At 43.3% G+C, this 10,820-nt stretch overlaps 1 protein-coding gene across 1 annotated transcript; it reads left to right on the forward strand.

Annotated features, from left to right (window-relative positions):
- Positions 1–1,741: 1,741 nt before the first annotated feature.
- Positions 1,742–9,298, forward strand: LOC131880544 (uncharacterized). The gene is made up of 2 exons (XM_059227206.1): positions 1,742–5,057; positions 5,219–9,298. The coding sequence occupies exons 1-2, from the start codon at positions 2,154–2,156 to the stop codon at positions 9,278–9,280; spliced, it is 6,966 nt and encodes a 2,321-aa protein (XP_059083189.1). The 5' UTR covers positions 1,742–2,153; the 3' UTR covers positions 9,281–9,298.
- The last annotated feature ends 1,522 nt before the right edge of the window (positions 9,299–10,820 follow it).

A 10,820-nucleotide genomic window follows, 5' to 3' on the forward strand; every position in this document is an offset into this window, starting at 1 on the left:
GCGTGCTCAGAGACAGACGTCTTTCAGGTTGCAAGAACTCCCTATTCTTCCCATGCGGTTCCGTTTTCCCTTTCAAAAACCATCCCGCGACGGTTATTCGTCAGGAGTTCGGTTTTTGGTTCGGCGGTGGAAGAGGGTCGTTTCCCATAGGAAATGGGTCCACATTTCCTTCAAAAGTTAGAGCCTACATCAAAACTTGTCACAAGGCCTCTACCGAGTGATCCCTCTCTACATTCATGGAGCGCACATCGACTTTGACGAGCGTTTCTGAGGAAAAAAAGTTGACCCTCAAAGATCCCCCTTTGTTGACTAACTTGGTTCAACGAGCCAAAGATGGATCAGTTCCACAATATTGGTTGGACATTTTGATTGTGACTAAAAATCAGAGCTCAAACACAATTTTCACTCTAATCCAAGGTCACATCCCAGAGTCAATGCATGCTCGCCTCGAAAACCAATAAAATAAGTCTTGTATTCAATCTCGTCTCGGGTGGGAAAGCTTTGGGGCAAAAAAAAAAGTTTCCCGTCTCCAAAAGTAAATGCAATTCTCTCTGATCTGTTCCCAAAAAGAAAACGATTTCCATCGACACTCAAAACCACCAAGATATCGACCAAACCCTTTCTGACTGTCATGACGACTAAAATGATTGGAACGGCATATATCTGAAGCGACTCCACATTAATGGCCTTCGGGAGGTTTCTGCTACCTTCAACAACTCATTACTTGAGATTAGCTCTGAACAATCTTACCCGTTGAATGTCTTCGACGGTTGTTGGTCACGGTTTGTTATTCGATCTTGATTAAATATGTACACGTAAGGTTCATTCAGAGAGTGCTGGATGACGCCCACGGAAACTCACCATGCACAACCGAGCATGTTCAAAACAAAAGCTTGAAGCGGACACTCTGCAATCACATCAATCTGACCGGACAGACAAGTTCAGGCCAGCATTCACTCGTTCCTGGATTTGTCGATATCAGCTGCTTTCGCTCCGACCGTCAGAAGGTGACTAACAACCACCCTCAGGTTTCTCCTGCTGAGCTTGACACGGACTCTGAGCTTTAGCCTGCCGAAAAGAAGCATCACCGGAGGAGGGGCGACTCGTTCAAGTTTCGCCTCGGTTACTCGCGAGTATACCTCACTCTCTTGAAAACACCCACCAGGCCCCCAAACTCTCTGTCTCGATCCAGCCAGGCTATGTGGAGAGATCTGATGGCCTGAGCGCTCTTGGATGTTCTTCTTTGCTCGGTGAAGTTCCTCTTTGGCTCATATGTGTACCTCACGGCCGTTTGCGAGCTCTCTTACTTAGAGAGGGCATTTCACTCAGAGGTTATGTTTTCCTTGGGTGAATTGAAAAGGTATAGAGGGATCTTGTTCTTGGCTAGAGAGAGGAAAGTTGGAGGCTGGGTAGGGGGATTGAGTAGATCACCTTTCGCCAGGAAACTTGCTTTTAGCTTTCAAGCAACGGTTTGAGTTAACAACTGGAATGTGTATTCATGATTATGGCATTAAGTGGTATCGCATGAATTATGGGCCCTGTTTAACTTAGTGACAAAGTACTGTTTTATGCCAAAAAAAACTGATACTTCAATTGAGGGTAAAACAAAACTTCTTCCCAGCTGACCCAGGTAGCATGCAAAAGTTGGATCAATAAACGGCTCTCAATTTATACCCAAAGGTTTTCTTTCATTGTGGCAAAATGAGCTCTAAATTGAATCTAAAGAAGAAGAAAACCTTGTCCTCAATGCCAATTGAGATGAGGAAGAGTCTGGACAAAGAGATTCTTAACTTTGTCAAAGAGCTGGGTGGCAATTGTTTAGTGCCAACTCAATTAGCCCTATGGATCAAGAAAGCATCTGAAAGTGGAGAATTGGACAGCGTTTATCTTACTCCTGTTCCTACGCAAGCACTACTCTACCGGTACAAAATTGTTCGCTCTGATGAGGCAAAAGAAAATCCACAATTTCTGACTTTAAGGTTTGTAAAATCAAGAACCATTTCAATAAAGAGAGCAAAATTGGAGGTCTATCCAGAGTTCTTCTTTTCAGTGCCAGAGGGGTGAATGAATTCTGGAATTATCGGAATGAGGTCCGTTTTGTCCCACTCCACCTTTGGGTTCAAGAGTTCCATGCCTATGAGAGTTTGGTTCAAATGCCTTTCTTTTCCAAATTCAAATTGATGAAATCCTTTATGAAGTGGCGGAAAATTATCCGGATTCAAAAGACTCACATAGCAAGTCAGGCTATTGTTGAGAGCTCTTGTCTCTTTGGAAATCGTTACATGTCTCATTGTTTTGCCAAACTACACAATCATCTTGTTATGTTGGGAACAATGGGGATCACAGACATTCCCGATCGGACTACAAAACACATCAACGATTTTTTCGCCCTTCAAAAAGGCCAGATTGGGAAATTTCAACAGAATTTTGCAAGCTTCCGCGCCAGTTTAGTTAAGATGATTCTGGATGCATGTAAAACAAACTTGGGAGAAAAGGGTTTCAAGTTCGAAGAGTACCAAGACGAGTTGAATTATTACCTACAACAAAGAGAGGGCAAAGGCAGGTCATTCAGTCCAGCTAGCGTGAGCCAGGAACTCGTGCCTAAACCTCGGAAGCTGACTTTCATAGAGCAAGCCAATAAACGCAAATGCTGCCTTGAAATGATCCACTTCATTCGATTGGCAGACTTTGTTCTTCGACAAACCTTACAGAAACTCGTCTACAATTCCATGATTGCCATTCAGAAGGCAATAATCAAGCGTGGAAAGAACGATCACAATGAAGAGGCCATGAATAATCCCAGCAGCCATAGCCGATCTGATCAGCGTGGACGAAGTGCTCAAAAGTCTACAAGTAAGCCCGAAGAAGATTTAGAGACCGAAATGCCGCTTTTTTCGCTCACCGTCGGAGTGTCATCGGAAAAGATATCGTACACGCCGGATATATCTGTATTCCTTGAGGTCTACCAGCAATATCTGCGGAAGCTGAATGAAACGATAGGAGGGGTCAGCTTGCTCCAGTCAGACCCTACCTTCTATCCATTCACGCAACCTATCCTTTATGGCCGAAAGGAAAATTACATCCCAAAGTTGGAAAGCCTCTTCTTTGATGGTCATGATAAGACAAGCGAGGATCTTTTGGGCGAGCTTAAGACCTTGACTGAAACGGGCTTTGGTCTCTGCGATTCAATGGTTGAGCCGTTGAAGGTTACTGCATTTGAGTTTTGCAAATCCAAAGCGAAACAAGATACGACCGCGGAAAAAGTCGAGACAGACGTCGAGGTCTTGAAGTCAACATTGTCTCATTTAAAAAAGCAGCACTCCCTTATCAAGAACATTCACGATTCTCGGCATATTTCGTTCTTTAAGGTGGATTTCCGTTTGTTTAAACGAACCGTATTGCCCAATATTTCCAGCGCCATTACAAGACTTCAGGAGTCCTTGCCTAAAGTTGGTCGCGAAAAAATGGAGGATTTCAACGAGAGCGTGCGCCAACTCAAGGAGATGATCGAATTTGAACCCAAAACGACCGATGATTACGTCCAGAACATGGATTTAGTCCACCGAATGAACGAGCGTTATGACTTGCTCGAGACTAAGTTGCAAGGCATCGACAATGTTTATGGGATCATGAGTGAGATTCCAATCCCAATCTCGCCCGATGACAAAAGCAATTTGAAATCACTCAAATCAACCATGAACACAATGGCTTTGAAGGTTCAAGATAAGATTCAAACCCAGGAATCCATGATGAGCCTGTTTCAAGAAGAACTCGAGTTTGAGGAGAAGGTCCTGCGACAGAATCTCAACGAAACGTTGATGGAGGTGAAAAATCCAAACTTGGTCGACGGAGACGCTTCAATGGAGGAGATTAAACCTTTCATCTTCAAGATTGACGCCATATTGAGACAAATGCGAGAGAAAGTAGAGAAATACAACAGTTATGAAGTTACATACGGATTTGAAAGGAACCACTTCGAAGACTTGGAACAGGCGGAAACTATCCTCGCAGCTTTAGAAACCATATGGAAGTGTGTGGAACAATGGGATCGACTCTACGACGAGTGGTCGTCCATTAACTTTGATCAGCTCAATATTGACGCCTGTCTCGCGAAAACGTCTGAAATCAAAGAGAAGATCGATTCGTCAGGTTCCATTTTGGGCTCAAATACCATCATCAAAGAATTATCCACCAAAGTGGAACTCATGTTGACCAACATTCCTTGCTTGTATGAGCTGAAGAAATCGTCCCTTAAAGAGAGGCATTGGAAGTTGATCTCCGAGATTGTGGGATCCGAAATCAAAGGCCACAAGATATCCTTAGGATTTTTGGAACAAAGCAAAGTTTTCGGCTTTGCTCCTCAGATCGTGAGAGTCGTCAAAACGGCAGAAAACGAAGAGAACCTGGCCAAAATGGTCCACAATTTGGAACAATCTTGGACGGGTCAAAAGATTCAAATGATCAAACGCCACGAGTGCCTAGTTGTCAAATGTTTTCCTGACCTCTATGCCACGATTTCAAGCAGCTTGACTACGCTGAAACAACTTGGATCGTCCCAATACAGCGCAGAGATGAAGAACCAGCTTCAAAATTGGTTTGAAATAGTTCACTCAGCCCAAAGATTTGTGGACACCTTGAAGAGTGTTCAGACCATGTGGGTCGAGCAAGTCCAACCGTTCTCCTCTTTGATGATTATGGAAGAGTGTCCCAACATCCACAAGCAGTTCTCTATTTGCCACAAAAAGGCGATGGATTACTTTGACGAGCTCCACAGGGCTTCCTCACTGGTGGAGGCCTTTGCCAATGGAGCTCTTTTAAAAAAGATCCAAGATTTGAAGTTAGAGTTTGAATCGTTGCAGATCAATCTCGATGTCGTGATCCATTCCCTAAGGTTGAGCTCACCCCGACTATTCTTCTTGAGCAAGGCTGAAGTTCTTCGCGCAATTGACAAGTCTCAAAATGATATAAGAGCACTGGAACTGTTCCTTTTGAAAATATTCCCTTGGTTCCTACATTTCATTGTTCGCGAAGGAACAGACTGCATTATTACCAAGCGGGTAAGACACCTAATTTACAAGTCTCAAGTGGGACCTCAGAGCATTTGAAGCCCCATGGGACCTCATTTCGTTCGCCTAAAGTTTTTGGAATGAAATTTTGGCTAGTTCCGTAATGAAAAATAGCACAACAACTAAGGTTTGAAATGCTTTCCCTCTTTCAGGGATACAGTCCAGAGATTCTCGGGGTCATTTGTTCCAACAATGAGGACACTCTATTCGTCGAGCCGTTGAAAATTAGATTGGATCCAGACTGTTGGATCAAATTCATTTCCAATTCCATGCGACAAGCCTTGAGATCTGATGTGAGAAGACTGTGCTCTAACTCACAGATAATGGGACAGCCAATGCCAACACTTTTGGAACTGAAGGACCCTGGTATTAACATTCAAGTGGCTTTGATTGTTCTGCACGTGAGTTGGTGCCAATTTTTGAAACAGGAACCTCCGCACGCTTCCAAATGGAACTCTATTGAGCAGCTTAAGTCGGATCTGGTCTTGGGATTGAAAGCAAAAGGGAATCCATTAACTGTGCAAAAGTACAAGTCTCTTCTTCAACAAGTATGTTACTACGAACACTTGGACTTGGATGAGCCACTTCCGATTCGCTTTTCATTCATTGACACCAGTGGCGTGGTCAAAATAACGACCAAACGGAAGAGCTACATTTTTGGATACGAGAGAAGCTGTCAAGACCTTCTGTTTCATCCTTTTCATGCTCAAAACCCCGCCGTGGAACTCATGGTCCAGTCAAAGGATCAAAGCTTCATGGCTCACTTGAATCGCTCGGGAAACGCAGTGTTCAAAGATTTAGCCAACATTTGGGGTCGACCTTTTTTCAAATACGTCCCTGGATTAGGGACAAACTTTGAGCAGGAACTGTTTGGAACTCTTTTGCTGGGAGGATGGATGCTGATTCCCATGGTGAGGGGAAAAGACGAACAATTACTTCTAAGAACACTCGTGATGAAATGGAGGCTAAAAAACCTCTATCCTGGCTCTCATTTGAATCTGAATGGAGTGGAACTTCGAATGAAAGGTGGGACATTTATGGCCCTTCAGCGGAGAGAGGTTGATGAGCATACTATGCCCATAAATTTGAGACCCATTCAAATCCTGAGACCGAGTTTGGAACTCAGTTTGAAATGGGCTTTGACCACGAAGGGTTTTGGATCTCCACTCTTTACTGCTGACCTTGGGTATGTAATTCGAGAACTGACTAAACAAGGCCGCACGGACAGCTTGAGAAAATTCCTGATCGCTATCAAATATGCAACCAAGGACAACATTAATCACATCTATGACAACTTTCTGGACCTTGGTGGCCTTGAAATGATCCAGAATCTGAGTCAAGAGACAACATGGCCCTTGGAGCTGACAAATCAAATCGAAAAGCAAATTCAGACTTCCCTCGAGGTTCGCTCATCCATGGAAGAGGAAAGGAGCTTGCAAAATGGGGATATTTTGGCCAAGAATTTCAACCTGCTGGTGAATTCTCTAAAGGTGTCCAGCCTTTTGTATTCATCGGACACTTTTAGCCTCACCATGAAACATTGTTTGGCGCTGCTAGCCACAAAGCTCAAAATTGAAGGCAACACCTACCTCCAAGTGTGTTTTGAAACACAACTAAGAAGAAGAGAACAATTTCAGATCATAAGTGACTATCTTCAAAACTTAAAGTGCTCCACGGTAGTCATTGTTATCCTTGGGCCACTGAATCAGGACCAAGTGGAGCAATTTGCCCGCCTCTGGAAAACATTAAGGCACATTAAGCTAAGGATCATTCTGATTAAGACCGAAGTAGATGCCACCTGTAGTGAGATCCATGAAATGGACTCATTAAGATTCAGGGAAGATCCAGCCTTTATTGTGGGCTCTATTCAGACTGGAACTCTTTCCACTCAAGTCACAGACTCGATTGAATTCGCCCACATGGAATGGTTCAATCAAGTCATTATAGAAACAAGCAATGCATTGGTGGAACTCGTTGAAGATTCGGAGGATTTCATTTTCTTGGAAACACTCAGCACCACGATCGCTTGCTTGCTCAATCAACAAATGAACGACGTGCCCCAGACGAAACAGGCCTTGATCCGTACCTTATGTGATGCCTTGTTCCTTTTGACTCAAGTGTCAAAATTAAGACCTGCTTTAAGTACCATTAGCCATCATTTAGAACAAACTCTCGGCATCTGCCGTGACTCTTTTGAGTGGAAAGCTGGAGATGACATCTTTGAACGCATCATATCCAAACATCTGTTGCCTCAACTTTCGCTGGAAAATGGAACGACAGATTTCTTTGTCCCAACCAAGGAAATCGACAAGGTGGCAAAAACTGCTGGGTTTCTTGTCTGCAATCAGCGTAACGTTCTTATTTTTGGGGACCGTGGAGCGGGGAAATCCATAGTCATCGACAAAGTCTTGGATATTCTCCCACCAAAAACGAGAATCCTTTTTTTAAGAATGGGAAGCTCTGGAGACTTCACTTTCGAGGACGCAGCATTGCATAAAAATCAAGTCACGACAGATTCGGTAATAATTGTTCAAGGATTTACTTTTGGGCAATCTCATCATTTATCATACATCAAATCACTTGTCGTGGGTCGGTTTGTGTTCGACGAAAATGCCGAAAAATACGTGGAACTCCCAAAGGCAACCTTGTTGATCGAGGCCAACGGTCCCGAAAAATACATCAAGCCGTGCTTAGAAGACCTCAGGCATGATGTGATTGCATTGTACTTTCGAAAGTCTTTTGATAACGACGACCAGATACTTTCTAAAGCTCTGGAGATTTTTGCTCAAGATTACTCTGAAGAGATACAAAAAGAGATCCAAGAGTTCAAAGCATTCCTCATTGGCTTTCACAAGTTCATGAAGAAAAGGTTCCCTGCCATTTGTGATCACCAGCTTTACCGCGTGATTTCGGGGATGTACGGGGCCAATCCGGATGAAATATCCACTCTAGAAAACTTAGGCATCCATGTGATGAACGAAATCCGGGCAGAATATTCCGTATTCTACCAACAAGCCGACCTCTCCGATCTGGTTCAAGAGTTTTCGGCTTACTACCACCGAAAGTTTTTCGACTCCAAGACAACCTTTCACTCCATGTTCTCATCGAATGATACTGGATGTCACGTGGAAATGAAGGCCGATCATGACCTTGAGCGTAATCTCGAGTTATCCTACGATCACATTAAGGGGAAGCTCTTCAATGATCAAATCGTGATGACCAAGGACTTCAAGGACTACGTCACCCAATTTTGTCGGAGCTTCCAACGTTTTCACACAACCTTGATTATGGGTGGCCAATGTGTTGGTAAATCTTCTTTAACTTTAGTGACGAGTAATTTTTTGGAATTGGACGTAAAACCTGTAAAAAACAACGATATCCAAGATTTCAAAATGAAGCTGGTGCAAGCGTATAAAGATGCCCTGTCTGAAAAAGATACGGTTCTCAAAGTGGAGCTTCAAAAAGAGACTTTTGAGAGTGTCTTAGAAATTTATGAGGCATTTCTTTTCTATTTTGACATTCCTGGCGCCTTTGACGCCCAAGAAAAAGAAGCCCAGCTATACAATTCAAATGAAGAGGTATATGAGGCTCTATGCAATGCAACCAAGACAGATGAAGCCACAAACAATCTAAGACTCGTGATTCAAGAACAAATTCACGTCATCTTTAGCTTTTCATCGGATCTGTTTGACACCATTTCTTCACGATACCCTTACATGATATCCAAGAGTGGATGTGTTTTCATCAAAGACTGGTCGTTGGCAACGCTTTCAAGCATTGCTCAGGAAAGATTATCAGATGTCAATGTCGGCTCAACTATAAAAGATCAACTCCAAGCAGTATTGGTTCGTCTTCATCAAGTGATGTTGGAAAACGGCTATCAAGTGACCACCACCCACTTTTTGGATCTTCTCACGGTCTTCCCGAAGGTGTTTGTCCCCGAGTATAACGCCATGATCCAAGAGCATGACAATTTGAAGTCCGGGATTAGGAGCGTCACCTCAGCTAATAGTTTAATCAATCAACTATCCGGCGAAGTCACAAAACTGGAGCCAGAGGTTCACGACTTGGTCTTGGAGATTGAGCAACTGAACAAACAGTTAACACAAGAAAAGATGAATTTGGACAGAGCCAGCAAAGCTTTCCGTCGAACAGAAGTGGCAGCTCGAAAGAAATCGGAAGAGACCCAAGAACTAGCAGCCGATGCACATTGAAATTTGGAACATGCATTGCCCTCACTTGAAGCAGCTATGGAGGCCATCAGTCTCATTGATCGGACGGATATCAGTGAATTAAAACAGATGAAGAATCCACCCGAGCTTCTTCAGCAGGTTTTTGAGGCTGTGTGCATTTTGCTCGGACTGAAAGCTGACTGGAATACCGCGAAAGTGATCTTGGGTGATTCATATTTTCAGCAGAAACTCATCGAAATCGATAAAGATAACATCCCAGAGCAAATCTGCAAGAGGGTTTGACGATACATAGACAATCCAAAGTTCATTCCCGATGAAGTGGCCAAGGTCTCTAAACTAGGAAGCTTCTTATGCATGTGGGTTAGAGCCATTGATCTCTATACCAAAATCTTCAAAAGCATCGAACCCAAACGGATCAAGTTGCTTCAGGCCGAGTCGGAATTGGCCGATCTTATGACAGCTTTACGAACAGAAACAGATAGAGTGGCTCATACAGAAACCACCATTGGAACAATTCAATCGCAATTGGCAAACAGAACTCACAAGAAAAACCAATTGGAATATCTTATCCAAGAGACCAACGCAAAGTTGGAACGTGCGCAAATCTTGTCGTACTCTTTGGAGGAGGAATGCCGAAATTGGCAAAAACATTTGAGCGAAAGTGAGGAGAAAATGCAATGGCTTTGCGGAGAATCTATTCTCATTTCAATGATGGTCACTTCCTCATGTTGCGAGTACCCATGCCAGAGAGAAAGTTTGAAACAACTTTGGAAATCTGTTTGTGATCTATCTGGATTTCCGACCAAAGACGCGGTATCAACGAAGGAGTTCTTGAAGATCAAACCCCTAAAATCGTGGTTCTTGAACGTGGATTACTACCGACAAAACTACTTAAGCATACTTCACTCGAATAAGTGGTCACTTATGATTGATCCCCATGGTATTGGTATACAATGTCTGAAAGATCAGAACCCATCACTTTTGGTCCTAGACTTTCACAGCAAAACCATGATAGAACAATTGCGATTTGCTGTGGCCAAAGGCTCCGAGGTGATATTAACTAACTTTGAGCATCCTTTTGATCCCGAAGTAAAGAATCTCTTCGAAAAAAGACTCTCCGAGAAGGTCCATGCGTTTGTGGGGTTGGTCGGGATCCCTGTTATTCGAAAGGATATGAGGGTTATCATCGATGGGCAAGAAATAATTTGCCATTCTAAGTTTAATCTGCACTTCAATGTGAGAGAAATTCAAATCGATGGATACCTCAGAAAATATTTCAACATTGTACGCTTCGAATTCATCCCAGAAGCTTTAAACCAACATCTTGGCCGCTTGACACTAAGCTCCATTGACCCGTCGCTTGCCCAGAAATCGGCTAAATTAATCAAAACCACGAAAGAATTACAAGAAACCTTGGCCAAAAGAAAAGGAGAAGTTCTCTCCATATTACTCAACTCTCAAGACTCCATTCTTGATGATTCAGACCTAATATCGGCGTTGAAAGAAGCTAAAGCGAGAGTTTTTGAAACTATGAACGACTTAGCCCACGAACAAGCCGCTC

The sequence above is a fragment of the Tigriopus californicus genome, chromosome 5 (assembly GCF_007210705.1).
Source record: "Tigriopus californicus strain San Diego chromosome 5, Tcal_SD_v2.1, whole genome shotgun sequence".
NCBI classification, from domain to species: domain Eukaryota; kingdom Metazoa; phylum Arthropoda; class Copepoda; order Harpacticoida; family Harpacticidae; genus Tigriopus; species Tigriopus californicus.

Excerpts from the sequence above, each read along its gene's own strand:
- LOC131880544 (XM_059227206.1), top strand. The coding sequence starts at position 2,154 with ATGCCTTTCTTTTCCAAATTCAAATTGATGAAATCCTTTATGAAGTGG. Across the intron at positions 5,058-5,218 it reads ACTGCATTATTACCAAGCGG|GGATACAGTCCAGAGATTCT; the intron begins GTAAGACACCTA and ends TCCCTCTTTCAG.